The sequence below is a fragment of the Esox lucius genome, chromosome 20 (assembly GCF_011004845.1).
Source record: "Esox lucius isolate fEsoLuc1 chromosome 20, fEsoLuc1.pri, whole genome shotgun sequence".
In the NCBI taxonomy this organism is placed as follows: Eukaryota; Metazoa; Chordata; class Actinopteri; order Esociformes; family Esocidae; genus Esox; species Esox lucius.
The window spans coordinates 32,959,683-32,985,268 of NC_047588.1; the positions used below are offsets into that span (position 1 = coordinate 32,959,683).

At 42.2% G+C, this 25,586-nt stretch overlaps 1 protein-coding gene across 1 annotated transcript in view; it reads right to left on the reverse strand.

Annotated features, from left to right (window-relative positions):
* Positions 1 to 25,586, reverse strand: part of fhod3b (formin homology 2 domain containing 3b) — a 139,789-nt gene that overhangs the window by 99,588 nt on the left and 14,615 nt on the right. The window contains exon 3 of the mRNA XM_010884632.4: positions 16,794 to 16,858. Within this exon, the coding sequence (XP_010882934.2) occupies positions 16,794 to 16,858 (65 nt within the window). The remainder of the gene's footprint in view (positions 1 to 16,793; positions 16,859 to 25,586) is intronic.

Genomic DNA, 25,586 nt, shown 5'->3' on the forward strand with positions numbered 1-25,586 from the left:
ATGGCAGCATATGCTACTCCAAAAACGTTATATATTGTTCACCATTAATGGTGCCTTCACAGATGTTTAAGTCACCGACACCATGTCCACTAATGCACCCCCATACCATCATGGATACTGGCTTTTGAACTGTGTGCTGATAACAAGCCAGATGGTCCCTTTCCTTTTTAGCCAAGAGGACACGGCATTATTCCCCCAAAAAATTCACATTTTGATTTGTAAAACCACAGGACAGGTTTCCACTTCGCCTCAGTCCATCTTAAATAAGCTTGGCCCAGAGAACACGGCAGCGTTTCTGGATTGTGTTTATATCTGGTTTCCTCTTTGCATGGTAGAGTTATGACTTGCATTTGTGAATGCAGCGACAAACAGTATTCACAGACAGTCGTTTTCAGAAGTGTTCCTGAGCCCATGCAGTGATTTCCACTACAGAATCATGTCTGGATTTATTGCAGTACTGCCTGAGGGCCCAAAGATCATGGCAATCCAGTATTGGTTTTTGGTCTTGTCCCTTGTGTACAGAGATTTCTCTGGATTCTCTGAATCTTTTAATGATATTATGTACCGTAGATTATAAGATCCCAAACCTCTTTACAATTTTACGTTGAGAAACGTTATTCCTATATTGTTCCTGGTTCCTGTTATTCCTACATTGTCCCAGCATTTCTTAAACGTAATGCTGGAATCAAATTCAAAGTGGCCATATATTTTTCAAGGAACAATAACATCTCTAATTTTTAACATTGTATATCTTGTCTTCGTACTATTTTGTATTAAATATAGGGATAAATGACTTGTACATCATTGAATTCTGTTTTTCTGTTATTATTTGCATTTTACGCAGAATCCCAACTTTTTTCGAAACAGGGTGTAATATATGTGACCAATTTTCGTCTAATTATCACATTAGAAAGCAGCTTTTTGTATTGAAATAGCATTGGCCTGTACAACAGAATAGTGTCAACATATAGTGGTTAGTAAAATTAGATTGAGGGTTAGGCAAGCAGAAATTTTTACTATGCAGACGATGAATACATTTTCTTAATAGTTTTATTCAATGGATATGTAGTTTTCATTATTAGTCAACTTATATGGATATAGGATTTCACTTGAAATCCTTTCCGTGCACCTTAAATATATTTGTCTTAGCCAACAGGGAATGTCTGGAGGGACTGTAGGCCTAGAATGCTGAAACAGTCTACAGATAGCTGCAGTCAAGACAGCCCGGCAGCCTCTCTTCACATTGGTGATATTTTAGTGAGACCTGGAGGTCCTCAAGGCAGTGAGTCTTGGAATTTCAAAGGGCTGCAATTCTTGAAGCTTCCAAGGGTGGTGAACCTTGGAGATATTGAAGGCTGTCAAACTTGGAGCTTCTAAATACTGTGATTGTTGGACCTTCTGAAGGCAATGAGTCTTGGGTCTTCTTCAGACTGTGAGTTTAAGACAATCTAAAGGCAATTAGTCTGGGGTCTTCATCAGACCATGAGTTTAAGACATTCTGAAGGCATTGAGTCTTGGAGCTTCTAAATGTTGTAAATATTCGAGCTTTCAAGGGCAGTGCACCATGGACCTTCTGAAGGCTGTGAGTCTTTAAAATTTGGAAGACACTGAGAGTTGAAGTGCTATGAAGAGTCTTGGAGCATTTTAAAGCTATGTCTTCAGGCATCTAAAGTTAAAGTGTCCTAGTGCTCCTGATTGGTCACTGCTCTACAATTCTCCTACTCTCCGGTTGTGTCTGTCTCTCCCGAGAGTCTCTGTCTGTCTCTCTTCCTCTGTCTTTCTATTTATCTATTTGTCTCTTTCTACATTAAGGAGATCAGACAGTGACAGAGTAGATGTTACCATAGAACGACCCATGATTACCAGCCATCCAACAGAGGATACTGCTTACATTTACATTTTCACACAGAGAGGAGAGCAAGGTCAGACTAGGAATGTCATTCAGTTCTGGTGAACATACATAGTATGTAGATTACTAATCTATACAGTAATAAATCAATGAATAATATGTATATGTATAAATAAATGCTGATGCCTTAAATCTCTAAGTAGGAAAGACAAATGGAATATTTTGAGAGCAAGTTTTGATGCACACCAATAGAGACATTTAGAGTATTTTAAAGTATGCCTGCATGACAGAACAAAAAAGTTGTAACATTTGTTTCAGCATGATGAGCTACCTGTAGCTCTGTGTTTTAAATAGTAATGAGCCAAAAGCAGAGGGGCCAGGGAGCTTGTCAACATTACCAACACACACTAATATCAGCACACACTAATAACATCACACACTAAAAACAGCACACACTAATAACATCACACACTAAAAACAGCACACACGCATAACAGCACACGCGAATAACAGCACCCACGAATAACAGCACACACTAATAACAGCACACACTAATAACAGCACACACTAATAACAGCACAAACTAATAACAGTACACACTAATAACACTACACATAAGTCAAAGCTTTAATCACATTTAGCAATTTTGTCTTGAGATCAACTCTCCTCCACCCGTGTCACAGAAACACACCAACGATTACACACACACACATGACCGCAAACACACACACAACAATTACCAAACAATTCATTCAGCATGTTGTGCCCCATACTGTGTTTTAAGGAGGGCACGGGCCATATAAAAGATGTTTACACGGCTGCAGACTGTTTACGTACTTGATCATGTAATCTAAATATTTGACCTAAAGCCAAGTGGACCAAAGTCAGCAGAGTGACAGACATTTCACACGAAAACATAAAACGTGGTGATGTCCTGACTTCTAAAAATGCATCTGTAGGCTTTTGGGTTAGCTTTAGGGTTTGGGATTAGGGTTATGGTTAAGTGACTGGGGTTAGTTAGAGATTTATAACAGGTTTTTGAATGAAAGACAAATGTCCAGAAAACTCATGAAATCTTGGTGTCTGAGTGTGTCTGTGTGTCTGCGCATGTTCCCATGAGTCTCTGTGTGTTTACGTATTCCAGTGTGCCTTTGTGTCCATAGGTCTGTGTGTGTACATGCATGCGTGCGTGTGTGTGTGAGACATGTCACTACATGGGTAAACACTGGCACAAAGACCTACAGTAGCCTATGTCTGCCAATCTCTGTCTGTCTATCTCTGTCTATATCAGTCCATGTCTGCCTATCACTGTCTGTCTATCTCTGTCTATGTCTGTCTATCACTTTCTATCTCTCTATACCACTCTGTGCGCTGATGGTTACGTCTGGTTCCTTGTGAAAGAACACAATAACAAATTCGCTCTGATGATATCTTGCTTATGTACAGTCTATGGGAAGACGAATCTCAGTCTATGGGAAGACAAATCTCCCAATCCCTCTCTCCCTCACTCACCCTCTACATCGTCCACCAGTCTGGACTAGTGGAGATGTTTCCTTTCCTGAGAATGTAAACAAGTTTTTTGGAGCATGTGAAATTCCAAGTGAATCATAAGTCTGAATCACTAGAAGATCTAGAAGGAATCAGGACCCTGCAGAACAAGGTGCTGTTTGGTGTACTAAATGAATTCACCAAAGCTCCTAATGAATCTAATGAACAACAGTAAGGTGGTAACCTGTGCTGATCTCATACACTCCAGTGTGTCTTTATATTCCCAAACACAAAGATTAAAGGCATTACACACAGGCTTTTATCTCATAAACAAGAGCTTAAGACAGAACTATTCTTAATGCCTTGTATCCATAGCGGTGATTGCTAAGTGATCACAGAGAAACTAACCACTGTACAGTACAATAGATCTGATCTGAATGTCGATTTTCTTTATTCAGTGGAGGAAAATACACTAGGTAGATGTAAAAACACACACAATAATCACAAAAACATTCTGAAACTTTAGTTTGTTCATGCATAATCACTTTGGAAGATTTAAACAGCTAAGAATTTCAACACGTTATAAAGATAATTTAGCATAAACAAACAGTTTAGGGTGACAGTTCCCAATTTAAACCAGAATACCTACATCACAAAACAACTACATTATCGAGTAAAATACATGTTCTCATGAACATACACCACATATGGCATCCACATTTACAGGAAATATTTCCCCTTTTGACAATACATTTATTGCCAGATGACTTTAGGACAACAGCTGAGGTTACAAGTTCTTTGTTGGCCTATGTGGGAATTTCTAAAACTATGGATCAGAACCCAGAGTGTTCCTGGGTAAGTGGTCTTTGAGTTCTGAAAATATATCAAGAATCACAGGTTATTTCTTAATATGAGTTATTTGGAAATTATTTGGGTTACAGATGGACAGTTAATTTATCAATTAATAGATTTGAAAATGTTTAAGAGCCCCAGACATCAGAGTTCCTCTGGGTTAATGTAATCCATTTCCAAGTGCTAAGGAAGAACACTTGTCTTCCACAAAATCTCTAGTGTTTTGGCGTCCAGCAAGGCGAGAGCCACTTCAGCTGAACACAAACCTTTCTCCCACCCCCATAGAGCACAACCGGCACCCTGGTTCCTCTAGTCTAGTCTATGAGCTCAAATAAAGCCGTGCCCCACAATCCCTGAGCAGATTAAATGGGGTCTTAGCCCATGTTCACAGAGGGAGCTGGGGGCCTCTTCCCTTTATCTATCAGGGATTCTTTTCTTCTCCATTAAAACTTGCAACAAAGGTGTCCAAATCTTCTGCTGCACTGACAACAAAGCGGAACTGAGGAGAGCTTCTCAACAGGCTTGAGCTCTTTATTCCATCGGGGTACTTTTATCCACAAACACGATTGGAATGAAGGTGAAAGAATGCACTCCGTTCTCACTGGCTTTCATAGATGAAGATTCTGAGAGCCAAGTGAGCACAATTACCTTAGGTTACCAAAACAACTATGTTTTGCATTTGAACTTTGAACATGTGGTTCCTTTACCAAAACGTATAGGGTTATGACAGCAAGGAAGGCAGCAACTAGAAGGTTGCAGGTTAGAATCCCCAAGCTGATAAGTTGATCTTTCAATCTGCACCCGTGGAAGGAATTTAACCTTAATTGCCCCAGGGTGACTGTAAACACTGGTTAATCCTTATTCATCTCATGCCAACACACATGTACAATCCTGTGTGATTCTTTGTAGTATTCTGACCTCTGTCAAATATTACATTATAAAGCCTTAACACAAATTCTTATCAAAAATGACTAACAGACCCCTTTGTGGTTGAGGGCATATTTTGTATTTATTTACATTATACATATTATAAATCAGAGGCCTGGGGCTGACACTAACCTCCCAGAATAGAATTATTCACTCTCTAAGTGAGTGTGTGTGTGTGTGTGTGTGTGGGTGTGTGCGGGTGTGATTTGACTTTTATGGGTCATTAAGTCAGTGTTGAGGACCAGGACCTGCTGAAGGGAGAAAGAAATTATTAACTTCACACTAACTATGATATTAATAACAACCCCCGCCCCTAAAAACAAGTCTCTCAAACCTCCGTTATGCTGGTTGGCTCTGGCTGTCCAAACAAGGCTGGCGACTGTCAAAGAGAGCAGGCCACCTTATGCTAGACTATAAAAATAGGTAGTCCAACCAGCTCTCAACCTCTCTCTTTCTGACAGGGTATCTATATAACTTCTTTGTAAAATGTAAATGCAAATGTAAAATGAGCTTTATAAAATACATTAGATTGATTGATACTTGTCTAAGTATCTCACTACAGAGCTGAGAGTTGACTGCAAGGCATAACAGGGTAATACAGTATCTATCTTCGGTGGTGACATCACAGTAGCATGGTTTTATCTGCTCTGTCATACAGCACAGTACCCAGATTACTACTAAGTCCGGAAAAACCTCAAGGAACACATTGGCCCAAACAAATCCCCTAACCCTAAGTTCAAACCCACCAGGCCAAAACATGTTTTTAAAGGATTCCTTACAGAAACCTCTGGTACAGAGTTCACTGAAATATAAAACACAATTGTATACTTTCAAAAGAAGAGCTTTAGAATCACGAAGGACTTACAGTGATGGAGATTTCAGGTTACAGAACTTTCTGAACGTCATACACTCGAGACTTTCAGCTGTATCCTCCACGCAGACAGACAGACACAGCCATGCAGACAGACAGACAGACACAGCCATGCAGACGGACAGACGGAGACAGCCATGCAGACGGACAGACGGAGACAGGCGTGTTATATTGGGGAGACTTGGACATCAAAGTAGTGGGAAAGAAAGGGAATCAGCATGGGATGAGAGGGTGGACTAGAAGGGGAGGAATTCAGAGATGCACTAGGACTTTGCAAAACGACAGCAGGACAGACAGTCTACTGGTTTATCATGGCCACTACTGTCAGGGCCTTAACCCCAACTAACCCTAGCTAAGCCAACTATATCAGACTCTAGGATCAGTTTTTCAGAGGCCACACAGGGATGTTTGTAAATAATTACTAGACTGATAGCAGGACATGCAGGTCAAATTTAACAGTATAAAATGTGACATGCTAACAGACCAGAGACCTTCTAACAGTCCATGAAACATTAGGAGAATTAAGTGACTCATTCTAGTTGAGCGGGAAATACACGTGTGTCACTGGAAATGGATGAATTTAAAATGTAATTTCTATATTCAATTAAAAAGTATTACATTTAAAGCCTCTCTGCAAAACCTCAGCTTAATGAAGGGACCCGTCACAGTCCCTACAAGTCATCTCCCATACCCTCCGATGGTCATGCTGCACTCCTTCTGCCTCAGCATTTGGCCCAAATGGCATCCTATTCTCTACATAGTGCACTCCTTTTAACCAGGGCCCATTCAGGGGAAATGGTGCCATTCGGGACAGAGTTTCAAGACAGAGAGCAAACACCGACTGTGAACAAGGAACTCCAGCCCCGGCGCTAAGACAGCACAGAACATACAATAAACAAAGCGTAGCAGACATTAAATAAATGGACCGGTCAGAGGATCAACAAACGCACAGAGCGCTCAGATTCCTGTCTCAGGTCTGCTTCCTTCCTGGTTCGGCCTCAGCTCAGCAGTCTAATACTGTTGACACTACAGTACACACAGCTGTCATCTTTTACTGGGGCTGTTCCAGTCGCACAGCACAGAGGGGGATTGGGATATTTAAAGACACATTCTGCGGATTTCAACAAACGGATGAGCCCGTCGACCAAAATGTGCCATTGCACAATGTTCCAAACTTTTTTCTCTCTCCTACCGTGTACTCAGACTGATGCGTCAGGGAGGAGCTTGTGTTCAAGTCAACGGACACAGGTCTGGCGAATTACAGGTATTGTATACGGCAATGATTCTCAAACCTCTCCTGGGGGCCCCCGGCTGTCCCGTGTCCGAGATCAGGGCTGCAGGGCCTTTCAGAATGATTCTGCTGAGAAGCCCATTGGAAACAGTGGACCAGACAGGGGCTGGTTGGGGCTAGAAGCCCTTCCTCGTCCACCTCAGTGCCGCCCCGTGCGCAGAGATAAAGTTAAAAATACCTCTTCGGATGAACAACTAGTCAGCGCTCCTCTTTTTAGAGGAGTGTTGAGGGGACTTAGAATAGAAACCAGATGTCTTTGTAAAAAAAAATCTGGGTGCGTGCGTGTGCGTGAGTGTAAATTGAGTGTCCATTGATCATCCACCCTTCTGGAGTAATAATACTGAATCATTCACCGTGTGTGGCAACAGTTCCAAAGCAACTGAAAGGCATGAAGGAAAGAAGTGGGCATCATCTCCCACAGTGGAGGTATCCACACGGACCGCTGCTCTCTGGATCTCTCTGTGTGTGTCAGAGATCGGCAGGACACGGAAACATGGCTCACATCGCAGTGACAGGGTGAAGAGGCAGACAGAGCGATAGCATCAGTCCACCCGTTAATCTGATACCACCGTTATGCTATGTGGACCCTGGACTGCCGAGGCCCGTCCTCCTCTTCCTGGTGAGTATTTTTCTCCTCTTTGAGTGCAGCCAAGGAGATGAGAGACAAGGTCATTTGAGTCCTCTTGGCCCATTACATGTATGTTTTTAATTATCCCTCCCCTTGATCCACTCGCCCCTGGTTCTGTCCCTCCCTCCCTCCCTCCCTCCCTCTCTCTCTCTCTCTCTCTCTCTCTCCCTGTCTCATTACCTCTCCATTTCTTCGATCCTCTCTCTCTCTCTCTCTCTCTCTCTCCCTCTCCCTCCCTGTCTCATTACCTCTCCATTTCTTCGTTCCTCGCTCTCTCTCTCCCTCTCTTTCTCACACCCTTTTCCTCCCACACTTCTCCTCCAAAATCTATCATTCTCTCCCTGGACATTAGCAACAGGGCAATATATTTGACTTGATTGCTGGAATGTGATAAAGCACACAGTGACTCTCAGTTCTCCATTTCTTTGCGCCGTGTCCATCCATCTGCCTTGATCTAAAGTACAGCAGATAGGGACGTGGGCACCGTATCGAGGTCTAACCCAGGAGCCTGCTTTTCACCGAGAGCAATCACAGAGATTGTCATTCACCTTAATCTGATGTATGACATTCCAGAACGTTCTAACACCGGATCAGCACTACGCCTGCATGTGACCCGATCATAGTGATTATGAACTTGTGTTAGTGTTCCAAAACAACTAAATCTACACGACGTGAACCGCGCTGCGTTAAACCAGCCGTGTCATCCCAGCACGGGCTGCCGCCGTGGCCCGGCTAGACACCACACCAGACATCTCTCACTTTTCCACTTCTGTAACAAGCACTGTAAACACTGGAATTGTTTTGCGTCCGTGCTCACGAATGTGCTGAAGGCTTTAAGCAGAGCAGGGCTAGCCGGCTGGCCGTGGCCATGGAAAAGACTGACTGGCCTGCCAGGAAGGAGCGGTGGAGGGGGGGATTCTTCAGGTGATTGGAACTCCTTGTGCTGACATCACAGACACACGCTGCACAAATAATAAGGTTGACAAGATCAGAGCAAACCTAGGTTGATCACACACACACACACACACACACATACACACACACACGTACATATATACACAAACTGCTAATGTCCTGTCACTGGAAGTATAGTGAACATGTTTTACCAAAGGGCAAAAGAGAATCTGCTCTATTTAAAAAAAATGTTGTTCAAAACTAATGATTCCAATTATGTAGAGTATTCAAATTGAGATTTACAGCTAAATAAAGTGTCCTGCTTTCAAGAACACAGCGTTTCCATTTGTCAACCCAAAGGCCAAAAACTACAAACCAAGCGTTAACTGTAAATGTAAAACACCATTAAAAAAAGGTGTGTTACAAATGTGAGGTGGAATCCTTCCCTGAGCCTTCTCCATAACAGCTCATTAAAAACAGACAAAATCCTGAGTGATCTTGTCAGCTGTGATTAGAGCTGTCATTCTTCGGTGAGGATTAATATGTTGACAGACGCTCCAGACCTCTCACTGTCCAGCCTAACTTTAGTAGCTGTAGAGCTAGAGAGGACTTTTTTACAGGAAGGACCACCACCATATAACCACTCTGCCAGGCCTGTCTGACCTTCCCTCTTTGTTACTTTCTGTTTCATCCTGTATCTGTCTGTCTCTATGCCTCTCTTGACCTCACCATGTCTGTCTGCCTGCCTGTCTGTCTGTATACACCATCTATGTCTGTCTATATGATTCACTTTGTCTGTCCAACCCCCACTGTTCCAAAAAAAAACTACAATCAGCGACTAATGGGTTTGCAGACAGAGTAAAAACCAAAACACAACTGTGTTTTAATCACACTGGCCAAACAGACCAGCCCAACTCCCGGTTTTTCCTGTTATAAGTGATTACACATCTCTACAGAAAACTATACCTATTGGTAACACAGAGATGGAAACAAGGAGGGCTTGATGACATTCATTTGGAGATTTATAGGCATTTTGTTGGACAAACAAATCAAGACAAAGTGCCAGCCAACACCATTAGCTGACAATGGTCCACAAGCAGACATGTTCTCATTGTAGTTGCATTGGTACAACAACAAATAACAGTAGCCCCAAAATTAAGAAAGCCAATATTGGCCAATATTGATGCAGCTAAATAATCCCTCTTACATGTTGTACATTCACACATTACCATCAATGTAATAACGTCGCTTGATCTAGCTTTGGCTATTAGCTTGCCAAAATGGGGTTAAAAAGTGCTACAGTGTTAATATTACCAGGTTCAGGGACAGTTCTGTTTTTGGGTCTGTAATTCTGGTATATGCTAATTCTAAGACAATGAGGAGAGGACACTGGTTTAGTTCAGATCTGCCTTCATTTGACATGTTAGAAAATTGAGAAGGAGACTATTTGTGAGCCACATTAACAGTGATAAACAAGCTCTATGTCTGTCTGTCTGTCTGTCTGTGTGAAACTAATGGGGACCACACTGTGAGCCCTCTCTGGCCCAGACAAATCATCACACTCTGAGGCCTGTCTGGCCCAGACGAATCCCTACATTCTGAGCTTTCTCTGGCCAAGAACAATCACCACACTCTGAGCTCTCACTGGCCCAGACAAATCACCACATACTGAGCTCTCTCTGGCCCAAATGAATCACCACACTCTGAGCTCTCTCTGGCCCAGACAAATCACCACACTCTGAGCTCTATCTGGCCCAAACGAATCACCACACTCTGAGCTCTCTCTGGTTCAGACCAATCACCACACTCTGAGCTCTATCTGGCCCAAACAAATCACCACACTCTGAGCTCTCACTGGCCCAGACAAATCACCACACACTGAACTCTCTCAGGCTCAGACGAATCACCACACTCTGAGCTCTCTCTGGCCCAGACGAATCACCACACTCTGAGCTCTCTCTGGCCCAGACAAATCATCACACTCTGCTTATTTGGATGTCATTTTATGGCCAAAAAGCCCCAGACTGCTCGTCTCCCTGACTACAAATTTGATGGATAAAGGGATGTTTAATAAACTGTTAGCTCATTGGCTGAACACTTTCCTTCTCTCTGTCTGGCTGCAGGCTTTGTTACAGAGGATTCCCCTGGCGTGGACAGCCATATGTTTGTGTTTTCTAATGACTATGATTAGGAAGCCTGGATTAGGTATTGTCAAAAAAACGGTGGTTTACGACACACACGCACACAGAGACACACTCACGAACAGGGAGTCAAAGACAGACATCAAATTCCCCCTCCCTCCCAACTACACGCACACACACACACACACACACACCCCAACACCCCCACACACAAATATACACAAACACCAACACTGAAACACACGCACAAGCTGTGAGACCTCCTAGTTCTAGCTGTGATAATTTGCCCCAGCTCTTATGATGACTGGTGTTTTTCTCCAGCATTACTGAAATCATCAGAAAAGTTGTGTACATTACCACTTTTCTAAATCTTCCTGAAATATCCCACTGGGTTTCCCACTAAAGACCTGTAAATCACAGAGATTACGTATAGGGCTTTACCAAGTCTTCACCAAGCCCATCAGTCTTGTTGATGAGAAATACACTCGGATAAACACAATGTATATAAACAGCTCAGGCATGTTTAACACTTGGACTGATTTAGAACCCATTCCTGTTTACAGTGACACAGCTCATTTAAAGGCCCAGTGCAGTCAAAAAATACTTTCCCTCTTTTAGTCCTATAAGACAGAATGTTGTCTTGTAGTAAACTAACCACAATGGATGACATTCAAAGACATGTCAACCGAGGGCTCTATTGAAACCCCTAAAGGGCTGCAGAAAAAGAGACAGGAGTGTTCTAATCCTACTTGGGTCTAGTAGAGTTTTTCATTCTAGCCTAATAAGCTTGGCACTGATCCACACCTTGACGTCCCCAGCTCTCCTGACACTGTGCCTGTGTCCCAAAAGGCACCCTCATTCCCTATCCCGGGCTCTGGACGAAGGTTGTGCAGTGAACAGGGTGTGATTTGGCACCCAGGCCGTTTGTCCAGGGCAGTGAGCTTACATGATCCTGAGGGGGTAGCAGACAGACCCTCTCTCTAAGTGGATGATGAACCTCCAGCTAGCCACTAAGTTGACAGCCACCTGTTGCCCCTCCTAGGAGAGCAGGGCCCCTGTCAGCAGCCTGATTCATGTGCTGTAGGAGACATGGCCGCTGATCAACAGCTCATCCAGACATTAAGACCTACTTTTACACGACTGCCTGGAGGAGTGTGTGCACTGTGCACAATTCAACTGACGGTGTGTTGTGGTGGTAGTTGAAACCAGCGATGACCTTGTAGAGGAGGAGAGGGAGAAAGGAGAAATGTATTCATGGAATCACTAGGATTTTTCATGTTGACTAAGAACGCATTCTCCTTTACAGCAACATTCTAGGAGAGTTCAGGCTTAGCTGCATTATTAAGGGACAGGAGGACAGATTTCTCCGCTTGCCAGCACAGAGATTCAAATTAGCAACACTCCGGGTTCCTGGTCATGTGCTCTAACAGTTAGGCTATTGTTTTATTTTTTACATTTAACCCTGTTTTCCTTCCCGATTTCGTGACATTCAGTACGTGAATAAGGCCCTGCCTTTTCCCTGCAACTGCCAGTGGAGTATGTGTTCTGCAGAGCACAGTCTATGCTGTTCTAGTTCTTATCGCGCTGACTGATCTACTAGGACGTTCTCCCTGGAACCCTTACACGCTGGAAGGAACCCTCCGGACCGTACCTCGACCGAGCTCTCTAGAGTGCAATGAGGCAAGGCATGCATAATTGGTCACTAACCGCCCAATCCTGGACGGTGTTGGCCACTTGCACCGCCCTCCACGGGACCCCCCCGACAATCCAGGAGCAGGATTTGAGCCCTAGTCTCACAATCAAGTAGGTCACTACAAGGCAGTGGTTTTAATCCTGTGCCATTTAAGGGCCCCTATCCAAAGAGTTTTCAATGTAAAACATTTTCCTCTATTATCTATACGATTTACACTGGAAACGTAACTGTTTGATATCGTGCGAAATATGATGGCGACATGTGACAGAGATATACTCTGGAAACACTGTCAAGCCGACAGCTTGGAGCTGTCATTCAACACAAGTTTTTCTAACAAAACAATCTTTCTTAACAACATTGTTTACTCACTATGGAAGCACCAGCAGGTAATAAAGGAGATATATAACACTTGTCATACTATGATGCAACATGAATACACTTTGCAATGAGCATGTGCAAACAGGGCCAGGGCAGGATAGGTTTACCGGGCAGGCAGGGCAGGAAGGCTGGAGTTGAGCTGTCTTTCTTATGTCTCATGTCTTGCCAATAGTTAAAAGCCAGTATTAAAAGAAATACTCCCAGTAAAAATAAGGGGAAAAATCCAGTGGAGTTTCCAAATGTTTCCATTACACATCATGCAAGCAACAGGTAGAATGAATTACTAGTGAAAACTACCAGAGATAGTTTTGAAAATCATAGACTAGATTTCACATGGCATTTCAAGTCATAACGCCTTTATCCCGGCCTTTATATGCTCAAAACAGACTTTTGAAAAAGGCCAAATAAAAAATCTGACAGCTTGTGGCTTAATGGCTTTTCCAGGCCAACCCTGCTGGGTTATTTCAGCCCCAGCAGCCTGGAAAGAACTGGAGGAGGAGTGGAGGAGCAGGAGTTTTTTTTTTTTTTTTTTTTTGCAGGGGAAATCCATGCGCACTCCCCTCCACTTCTCCATACTGTCTGCATTCCAAATTGTCCAACTTTCATCACACAGGTCACTTCATTGTAGTGCGCATAGCAAAGGCATTTTGGATGCCGACACTGTCAACGTGCAGCAGCTTGCAGTGCGACTCTGCCAACACCTCGGTACTGAATATGGATACCTTGCTACACTAGGATACACAGAGCATAGACAGGCTCTGACACAACATGACGTGTTAGTGTTCTGGGTGTGTTTTGTATCATAATACTTAAAAACGTTTAAAAAACAATTATTCACTTAGAGGTACTAAACGTAATCCATTAATGTACTAAGGCACTTTGCAACTGTTGGCGATTGTGATCTGGATGGCAGGTTTAGACAAGCACTTGTGGCAGACAGAAATCATACTGAGTAGAATGTAGAATGGGTTTGAAGCTGCTAGTCCACCCATTATGCAACCATTGGTTTTCTATTCATTTATTTCTGTGTGGAGACATAACTGGATGGATGGCTTGTTCTCACAAATAATAATGCAGACCAGAAATACAGAGTAGTTATATCTAACTCTCCGCACACGCACACACTTTGTTTTCACAATCTAAGTAAGGACTCTCAATATAGTACCATTAAAATTATATGATTTTCCCTAACCCCTAACCCTACCATACCCCTAACCTTAACCTCCATAACTTAACTTTATGCCTAAATGTATCCTAACCCAACTACTAAACCTAACCATTGATGACTAAACTTAACACTAACCCAAATTCTAAAAGCTAATTATAACCCTAAACCTAACCCTTAATGACTAAACGTAACACTAACCCAAATTCTAAAAGCTAACTACAACCGTAAACCTTAAGGACTAAACTTAACACTAACCCAAATTCTAAAAGCTAATTATAACCCTAAACCTAACCCTTAATGACTAAATTTAACACTAACCCAATTCTAAAAGCTAATTATAACCCTAAACCTAACCTTTAATAACAAATCTCAACACTAACCCAAAATCTTAAAGCTAATTATAACCTAACCAGAAGCCTGAAAAAGCTGGTCAAATTGAGGACTGACCAAATGTCCTCAGTTAACACAGTTTTTCCTTGTTTTATTACAATAATATTACAATAATAAAACAAGCACACACAGATACCCTTTTCAGGCCAAGCAAACAGCACTACCTGGCTGACACAGATAAGAAAAGCACATCAGGAATCAGGAACAGGAATTTATTTCCAACTAAACACATTATCAACCTCCAACATGAGGCAAAAAAGTAGAAGACCTTGACCCAAAGAAAGGTCTTGATTACTTCATGAGTGTGTGTTTATAGGTGTGCATATGTATAAATATGAGAGTGATTGATTGCTTTGATTTGACTGTGTTGACTACCTCCCACTTGACGTTTTTTACCCTGTTAACATTATGACCGCAGTCATGTTTGTTAAGATGTCAGCCTCATCTCAGGCACGGCTGGAATGGCTTTAATGAATTACAAAGAATGTAAGAACATGACTTTGGTTTGGTCTGGAATTCAACACACTTTCTTGACACTTCCATCACAGGAAAGAGAAGAGATGTATTTCTGTGAACTTCTCAGAAGTTCTAATTCAATACGGTTCACAAGCACTGAAATGTAAGTAATATGAGAAAATGTACACTAAACATCAGTCAAATTAAATTACTTCATTATGCCCTAATCTATCATTTGTTGGGCACAGATAAAAGTAAGAGTGCAGATCAGAAAGCAAGTCACAATCTGGTGTGATGAAAAGCTTCCTTGAGATGGTTTCTGAAAGTCTATGGAAACATTCTTCCATTATGCAAACCCACAGTTGCATCAGTTGTCGGGAGGGCTGGTGTGAGATTATCCTGAAGGTGAAGAAGCCGGACGCGGAGGTCCTGGGCTGGCGTGGTTACACATGGTCTGTGGTTGTGAGGCTGGTTAGAAGTACTGCCAAATTCTCTAAAATGATGCTGGAGGCGGCTTATGGTAAGAGAAATAAACATTCAATTCTCTGGCAACATCTCTGCTGGACATTTCAGCAGTTAACGTGCCAAGAGCATGCTCCCTCAGAACTTGAGACATCTGTAGCTTATTGTTGTGAGACAAAACTGCATCATTAAGAGTGGCCTTTTTTTGTCCTCGGCGCAGGGGCACCTGCGTAATGATTATGCTGTTTGATCAGCTTCTTGAAATGCACCACTTTAGCAAAGGAGAAATGGCCACTAACAAGGATGTGAACTGAGTTGCGCACAAAATGTGTGAGAACAAAGCTTTTTGTGCATAAAGGAAAATGACTGGGATCTTAAGCTACTGACTAACACTTTGATTGTTGTGTTTATATTTTTGTTCATTTATTAATTGTTTTAATTATGTTTGATGTAACTGCTGTAGCCATACAGTATAATCACTTAACTTACTGTATTTTTTTCATTGACGTAGTTGTCAAGCGTGGAGCATGTTAAAACTTGGTTGTTTTAAAGCACGACCAAGGGAGAGCTGACTGATGACTCAAAACTCTTCCACAGCTTTATAATCGTTCAATAACGTACTTGAGCCTGACACCGCAATTGTTGAAGTAGTTTGCGATGATCTCAGCCATCGGATCGACTTAAACCAATCAGAACCTTAAATGTGTTCTAGGGCTGACCAAACTCAAACCAATCAGAATGGTTAGAACGTGTTTGTGCTCTAGAAATTATTTGAGAGGGAGTGAAATTCAGATTCAGACTCAGTGAGGAATGAAAACCTTTTTAGTGGATACGCCTGGGCATTAAGCTGGAACGGTGTGTTTGGGGAGACCAGCTCTACACATTCTGCAAACTCACAGAGAGTTACCTTTTTTCAGATTGACCAACCAATGGATTGTAAGACAATGGAGAACTGGATACCAATATAGCTCCAATACGCTGATGACACACAGCTGTTGACATTTACTGCACTGGCCAAATATTTTTATGTTATTTATTATGTCTGACAGCAGGCAGTGATAGTGGAATTGTCTTTAGTCACAAAATAACTTACTATATATTATTATAAAAAAATGTAATAAGAGAAATTATGCTAGCGTAGATGGTTTACAGATGAATGATGGACGGTCGGTCATGGCTGATCTGTTGTGAGGAAAGGCGAAGGGCATTCAGCTGATCCCGGCTGACATCAGAAGTTGTTGATGACAGACCACAAATCCCTAATAAATACCCACAATGCTTGAAAATGAAAAGTCTTTCACTCACCGATACAAGCGTGAACTCTGACCGATAGCTGTGTCCTGAGGATGAGGCTGTGCTTCTTGCCTCTTCTGATGAGAAAGACAGACAGAGAGACAGACAGTAAGACAGACAGAGAGACAGACAGATGGTGAAGGAATGTAAGCAGCATTGTCTCAAAACACACTGAAACCTACACATCTCACGTTCTCTGAACTATACAGAATAAAAGCTTATTTGGGTTGGATTTTTTTTTTTTGCAATTTTACCTTGGACCTCATATTTCTCACCACCAGGTCTTCAAAATATAAGACATATGATATATGGGAATGCAGGGGGTTTATGAAAGAGGTCTCCCGTTGTGACATGCAGGACTCCAGCACATAGTATTGTTAAACTCCTGTCTGTTTCCACATGGCCTTATACAGAGAGACAGGAATATTGACATAAACACACTGGGGTGGACTACTTTCACAGGGCTGGACCAAATCTAACTAACCACCACTTTGGCAAGTGCAACCTTTACTGATTTGTTATGCTAACCTGAAAACATATTTACTACATTTAATTTAACATAGATAATCAATTTCGCCTCATCTGGTTTCACCTTTAAACGATTTACCCTACAGATCAGTCCGACATCAACACTGTATTTTGAGGAGCAACTGAAAAAGGAGCTGAAGGGGGCGTTATCAATGTGTCACAGGGGTTCAGAGGTCACAAAGTGAGCATTCATAGACACAAATGTCGACTTCGCCTCCTGTCCCATTGACACAAGTTCATCCCCTCTCAACAAGACAACGACCTGGTGATAATCCAACAAGATAACCACCTGGTGAAAAAGTGCAAAAAAATTTTGATAGAATGGTAGCAAAGGAGCCACCATTGTAGTCTGGTTAATCAGAGAGTGGGGACCACTGCATGACAGCCCTTATATTCTACACAGAAACAGACATTCAGAACTGCCAAAGGAAGAAAACACATCCGCATACACCACACTCAGCCCCAAAGATACAAACACACAAACACATTTACGTGAAGAAATCCTACTTTTAGTAATCCTGACACTTATCCTAACCATAAACCTAACCCCAACACGAACACTTACCCTAACCTTAACATCAATAATTTCTTCTTTAAGTAATTGAGGTTAATGTTTCATGGTGTAGAGCATAATGGCCTAGTGATCTTGAGCATGATGGCCTAGTGATCTACAGCATAACGGCCTAGTGATCTAGAGTATAACGGCCTAGTGATCTAGAGCATAACAACCTAGTGATCTACAGCATAACGGCCTAGTGATCTAGAGTATAACGGCCTAGTGATCTAGAGCATAACAACCTAGTGATCTAGAGCATAACAGCCTAGAGATCTAGAGCATAACAGCCTAGTGATCTAGAGCATAACAGCCTAGTGATCTAGAGCATTTTCTGTTAACAACTGTTATTATGGCAGGCAAAGGCCTAAAATAATTCCTTTTTAGGGTTATTACTCAACAGAAATGTTGCAACACATATTTGCCTTAAAACTTAACTTAACACACGGACACACACACGGACACACACACGGACACACACACGGACACACACAGACATAAGGGCCGTTGTATCTCATACAATATCCACCAGCAGGCCGGGGCAACACAAAAACAACATCTGCCACCATTGAACTGGGCCATGCTGTCTGAAATAAGGAGGCGGCCGAGGGGAATGTAATCCTGCGTGATGCTGGGGCGCACAATGCCGTGCCATTAGACAGACACATGTACTGGACGTCTGAAATCTCTCTCTTCCTGCGAACTGCAACTCCATCCTGGGCGCCGCTAACCCTGGTGTACACCATGCAACACTGTCCACATAGGCCAACAGGCCCATTGTCCAGTAAACAGGGAAAAGGATATTCAGGCACCAAAAATTATAAAACATGGGACAAGAATGTGTAAGAAATCCCTGAATATTTTATTAAACATTTTTACATCAGCAGAAAATCTGAAGCCAAAACCCGGCGGTCAATAAAAACTCCACAGAAGGAAGAATCCTAGGAATAAAGGGTCATATTTTATACCTACGATACATATAAACATCAATTATTTGAATAATAAATAAGGTTTTTGATGAGAAACAATCTCCCAGTCTGGTGCCTCTAGAATTCTTTCGTTTGAACATTGTTTAGCCGAAGCTTTAACATCGGAGGACTCAAACTGACTATGCCAAAGGTCTTATGCAGATGGCAAGTGAATCAGATTGCCAACACAAACATGCATACAGTTTTACCAGAGAGAGCTTGGATTTGGATGTTGTAATGAGATTCTTGTTTGTGCTGCTGGGGGAGTGTATTTTAATAGGTCTCTGCTGCTACCACGACATGCAGGTATATGCTTACAAGATCCTAAAAACACCCTAAAAACTAAACATGATTTCAGAGGTTTCATGTCGAAGACTCAAAGGGCAATTAAACAAGAGAACAAAGGCTGCTCTTGTTGTTCTCTAGACTGGAGTCAGGTACAGGTAGTACATTTGTTTTTGTTTTTCTGCTCATACTTGGGAACAAAATCCTTGAATACATTTTAAGTATGTCAGCAGTCACTTAGGTATGGAGTACAGCCACAATCGTGGACGCCAGACACGGCCATATCATGACAGTTTTGTGTAGTAAAGTAGAAGATACGCAGACTGTGTGGCCCACCCTGGTCCAGCGGAGAAAGCCTCTGTTCCCCGGGCACTCCTGCAGTGTGGGTTTGAATCCAGCCCACCCCTCTTTCAGGAACAAATATCGCCCATATAAATTCACTTGCCTTTCCTACAGTACTCCTCTCTCCTGTCCTCTATTACAACCAGCCATAAAGCCCTGGTCTGATCCTCATGCCCCAGTCCTGCCAGGGTCCACTGCATTACCCCGTAGCAGAATTTAGGATGTAATCTGGGGCGCAATATTTTGCTGTGCAACCTAGAATTTATATTTAGCTACGGATTTAGCCATTCTCTCTATTTTATTTTTTTGAGGGGTCTAGCCTAAATAGTTCTTGTATGTCACTGCGTTCCTACATTCAGATGTGTGGGCCTACATTTTTCAAAGTCGTCCCACACGTGCACCTTGTTAAAAAGGTCAGTAGAGCAATGCAGACGGAGTAACATTACCAGGCTAGAAGCTCCCTCCTGGACCAATGGGAGATCACGTCCGCAGTCTGATACTAGCACTCCTATGCTTTCCTTCAAGGTTTATTTGCCTTAGCATTACATAGACCCTGTAGAACCATCCCAGTCTGCCAATGGCTCTGGACTGTGTTTAACAGTAAGACACACCTTTACTTGGTTGGGCAAACTTACAGGTTCTACCAACAACTGGTATCCTGCAAACCATGACCAATTCAGAATTCAACATGAGTCAAAAGTCACGGAGTAGAGAAACTTGCAGTAAGTGGCTCCCAGATTGCAGGGTCTCCGATAAGGATCCACTGATACCGCTTTTTCCATGGCCGATACTGATTCAGAGTACTGAACTTTGTAGCAATCCACTACTGACTACTTTTTCTTTTGTATAAATGTGCTACGACTGCCATTCTTGTAAATAAAAAAAGTGAATAGACATCAAGTTGAAGTCCCCAAACCACAACATTGCAAAATATTAAGTAGAAATATAACTGTTAATTCTATCTAAATTGGCACATGTAGCTTGCTGTTGTTGTCCAATCACAACATGATGGCACTAGTGGCACTAGATTCAATTCTGTTAGTCTCCATGTGACGCTTTTTAAGAAATAAGCTAATCAACTGAAGATGGAACTAAAAGGAAAGGCTACTGCACCATGAATCTGAATGGAGTAAGAGAGAAAACTCACAGTTAAAAGGTTGTATTCTCAATTAGCTTGAAGATTATCAAGCAGTTAGCTTGATTATCAAGCAGTTAGCAGTGAGCACATTCAAAAATACCATATGCAACATTTTCATCTTCTGGCACATTTAAACACTAATCTAGATAAGCAGGTTTTTTGTCAGTACTTTCAATTTTATTTTTAATGATGCGAGCATGGCCCGTTCAAACAAACGGAGCTCCCATTAGTAAATGGTTGGTTTTGCTAAATTCAATTCTTCCGGCAACACGGAACATTATTACAAAACCGTTCACATTCATTGGAAGCATGCTCGTACAAATGTAGCTCCAGCTATTAAATGGTCCTTTTAAACAATTCATCGATTATTGTTTGATTAATTAACCAAATGTTATTTAATAGAACCCACCACAGACACACAACCTTGTTTTAGGTAGAGTAAATAAAAAGGGTCAAGTCATACAATCATTCTGTTTTATATAAAACTACTAGTACATTTTATTCAGATACACAATCTGTAAACGCTTTACAGACTATTGGTCTACAGACTACCAAGAATATTTCAGTTAACTATCCAACACTAAACTAACAAACCCTCATCCTATATCTAACCTTAACCCTTTCCCTAACCCATTTACTGTTGATAGTATGAATCTACAGATGTTTACCATCCAAAGATAGCGTCGAAAACATATTTTGGGGCATTTTTTGACAGTTGATAGCTGGGCAACAGATATGAAAGAACAGAATGGATGAAAATTAGCCTAGCTGAGACAAACAAAAAAATTGGAGGGGTAAGTGAACCGGGGTCTTTGGCACAGATAGAGATTAGGCTCTCTCTCGTCAAAGTATTGAGAATTACCCCTGGACCACAGGATCCGATGGCATCACCCAATTCTGCAAAGCCTGTAAATGCAACCGTTGACTGGCTGACTGCCTGACTCAGCAGATCTAAAGTAACTGGCTGCTTGTTCGGACCCCAGGCTCCTGTACTGGACTCTTTTTACAGCCACAGAGCTCATACACCAGCCTTGTTGCCAAAGAAAAGACCTTGGCTTAGGGGGACTTTATTACTAGGGTTTAAATGATACCCTCAGATGGAGGCAGCTCTTTGGCTACCCCTTGGCCTGGATTGGTCAGGCAAACACACACGTATGCATCAACGCGAACCAGAGACAGACACACAAACAAAGGATGCTTGATGGCTCTACTGTAGCTTTTAGGTAACTGGCAGTAATGGCTGAAAATGTCATGGACACACCATCTGTACATATGCATAGAAATCGGTTTCGGCCTTAGTGCCAGGATTGGAATGTAAAGTGTGAACTTCATGTTTGGCAGCTACGGGGGCATTCAGCCCCCTTGGACCTTCCACGTTTTATCGTTACAACATGAAATCAAAATCGATTTAATTTGTTTTTGCCACTGATCAACACAAAAAAAGGAAATAATGAATTAATTACAAATATGGAACAGAAACCAGTCGACTGCATCTGTATTCACCCCCTTTGCTATGACAACTGGTTAGCACAATTCCTAACAAAGGCATCACGAAGAACAACAAACATTCAAAGCAAATCCGAAATAAGGTTCTTCAAAAGCCCCAATTCCGGGGTAGGAAATAATTACATTACCAAGGCGTTGTATATCCATCAAAGCACAGTTAAGTCTGTTATTAAGAAACGGAGAGATATAATATAGCACAACTGTGAATCTGTCTAGAACAGTGTCCTCAAAAACGGATGAATCCAGCCGAGATGGGGACTAGTCAGGCAACTCAAAAGCAGTTTAAGTCTTCCACAGATGAGATGGGAGACACTTTGTACACCGCAACAATAGCCCCGGGCGCTTCAAAAAAAGTGGCCTTCATCCAGTAGGACAGTGGCAAAAAGGAAATAACTCACATAAAATCTTGGCTAGAGTTTGCCAGTAGGCATGTGAGACATTTTGAGACAGAGGGGAAGAAGATTATGTGGTCTGATGATACAAAAATGACCCAGAGCACACAGCCAAACACTGAAGTGGCTTCGGGACAAATCTGTGAATGTCCCTGGATGGTTCAGTCAAAGCCCAGACCTCAAAACAGTTGACAATATGTGGAAAGAGTTCACAAAAGGTCCCCATCCAGCAAATTCTTTCAAAGAACAAAGGGAAACAATTACTAGATACTGGTAGAGATGTGTCCAAACAGACTCATGGCTAAAATGTCTGCCAAAGATGCCTCTACCAAATATAAGCTAAAGTGGGTGAAAGCATATGCAATCAATTCATTTCTGTTTCGTATTTGTCAGTTGGTAGATTTTGTTTTTCACGTTGACATTACAGACTTGTTGGTGTCAATGAGTGGCATTCCTAATTAAAGCCTTTTTGATTCTATTTGTAACATGATAAAATGTGGAAACTTCCAAGGGAGGTGAATATTTTAGAGAGCCTGTAGTTAGGCTACATACTGTACCTTAGAAAAAGAAATGTCCTAACAAATTTCACATACTGAGTCCATTACTTGGTCTATAATAGTACTTAATGTTTTCTTTTCAAGTCAAACCAGAAAAGTAAGTCCCGGAGGATTTCCAGTTTTGCTAATCAGGTGTCAATCACTGTCATACACCCGAAGAAACAACAGTGGGGCCAACACGTTCCCAGAATCCTGGACAGAATTCCTGATAGTCCTTATTCACACAACATCAGACAGACATTTCCCAGGAAGGCTCAGTCAGGCTCCCACTGCTGAAGCCATGTAATCTGCACAAATATCCATGGGTCCTGAGCGTCGCATGCAGCACAGATTCCACTGCGTCTAACATTCCATGTATAAAGGAGTAGAAGAAATACAGAAGTTCCCAAATGGCCCCTTATTCCCTAAAACTGGGGTCTACAGCCCTGTTCTGTTAGTGCCACAGGTTTTTATTCCAACCAGGCACCAAAACAGATCATCCGGACTAACTGATCAGTTCAGTGATTGACTAGAGCATGAAGTGACTGAGGCCCTCCAGGACCAAGGCTCCTTAACCCGCCTTAAATAGTTCTGTTCATTCATCACTGCTCTCTGAAAAGCCAACACAAGTATCTGTTAATAAATGACACACAGGCTGTGTGGAATTTGTTGCTGAACACATTACATGGCCTGGTACCATGGTCCACTGTAGCTCCTAACTGAGACTAAAGCAGGGTTAACAACCTCCCCTGGGCATTGTCTCAATCCCACTGGCGACTTCCATGGTTCCATCCACCCAGCCTCCAGCCCTCCACAACACAGGCGGTGTGGAAGTGATTATGGCCCCTAAGCTCCCGTGACATGGATACATCCACACATTTTAAACGCTCTGTCAGAGGATCATACTTTAATCAGATTGAAAAGACACCAGGCATGACACAGGCATCTCAGGAATCTAGCCTGTCTTTTAATACCCAGAAGAACCCGAGATGGAAGGACTCTCCCCAGCCGGTTGTGAAAGGGCTTGCGTTTGTGTAACATTGTGTACACTGAGGAGGCATAACATAATGACCACTCAAGGTGAAGCGAATAACTTCGATCATCTCCTAACTGGGGCGTATGTCAAGGTCTGGGTAGATCAAAAGCTTGTTGCCAAAGAAGAGGCCTTCAAAAGCGAGCCCATCAAAAGCTCCTACAATGGGCACGTGTGTGTCGTAAGAGTAACAGTGGAAGAAGGTGGCCTGGTCCGATGAGTCCCTTTTCTAATACATCACATGGACGGCCATGTACATGCGCGCCGTTTACCTGGCGAAAAGATGGCACCAGGATGCACTGTGGGAAGAAGACATGCGTGTTGCGTGTGATGCTCCGGGCTATGTTCTGCTGGGAAACCCTGGGTCCGGGGATTCATATGGATGTTTTAAATGTGCCGCCTACCTAAACACTGTTGCAGACCAGGAACACCCCTTCATGGCAATGGCATTCCCTGATGGCAGTGGCCTCTTTCAGCACACTGCACACATTGTTCGGGAATGGTTTGAGGAACATGATGAAGAGTTCAAGGTGTTACACTGGCCTCAAAATTCCACAGATCTCAATCAGACTGAGCATCTGTGGGATGTGCTGTACCGACAAGTCTGATCCATGGACGCTCCATCTCGCAACTTACAGGACTTGAAGGATCTGCTGCTAACGTCTTGGTGCCAGATAGAGTCCAGCGGGTCGGTGCTGTTTTGGCGGCACGCGGAGGACCAACAGCAATATTAGGCAGGTAGTCATAACGTTTTGTATTTGTAAGATTGTGTATTTGTTATCTATTTTTACCAGTGTGAATGTTTTTGGGACAGTGTGTTTATATTTCGTATCTGTAACAGAGTGTGTGTATTCCTTATGTGTAACAGTGAGTGTGAATTATCTGTGTGCAACAGTGTGCGGGTGTATTCTTTATGTGTAACAGTGTATGTTTGTATTCTTTATGTGTAACTGTGTATGTTGGTATTCTTTATGTGTAAATGTGCACGTTTGTATTCTTTATGTGTAAATGTGAATGTTTGTATTCTTTATGTGTAACTGTGTATGTTTGTATTCTTTATGTGTAACTGTGTATGTTTGTATGCTTTATGTGTAACATCGTATGTGCTAAACTTGGAGAAGTAATACCATTCCAGCCAACACTACAATGATTGCGATCAGTTCTCACAAAAAGCTTTGCTAGAAGGAAGGATATTTAACAATGTTATACCTTGCAAAAAAAAACTAATGGAGCTACACAGGGGATTTCACTCCCATGTAGAAGATGTGTGAATTACAACAACATTATGATTTATTTAAAACAAATCTCTCACTTCATAACTTAGTGGAGAACTTGCACTTACAATTATAATAATTAATTGAAAACATGTGTCAAAGTGATTCCAATGGTAAAATGAATCCCCACTAGGTACTGCATATTTTCTGACACAATCACAAATGTAGCAAACTGTGGAGACTTTTTTCTACATTGGCTGAGTGCCCCTGGTTTCCACTAGGTAATGTCATAGAACATTAACATGCTGGC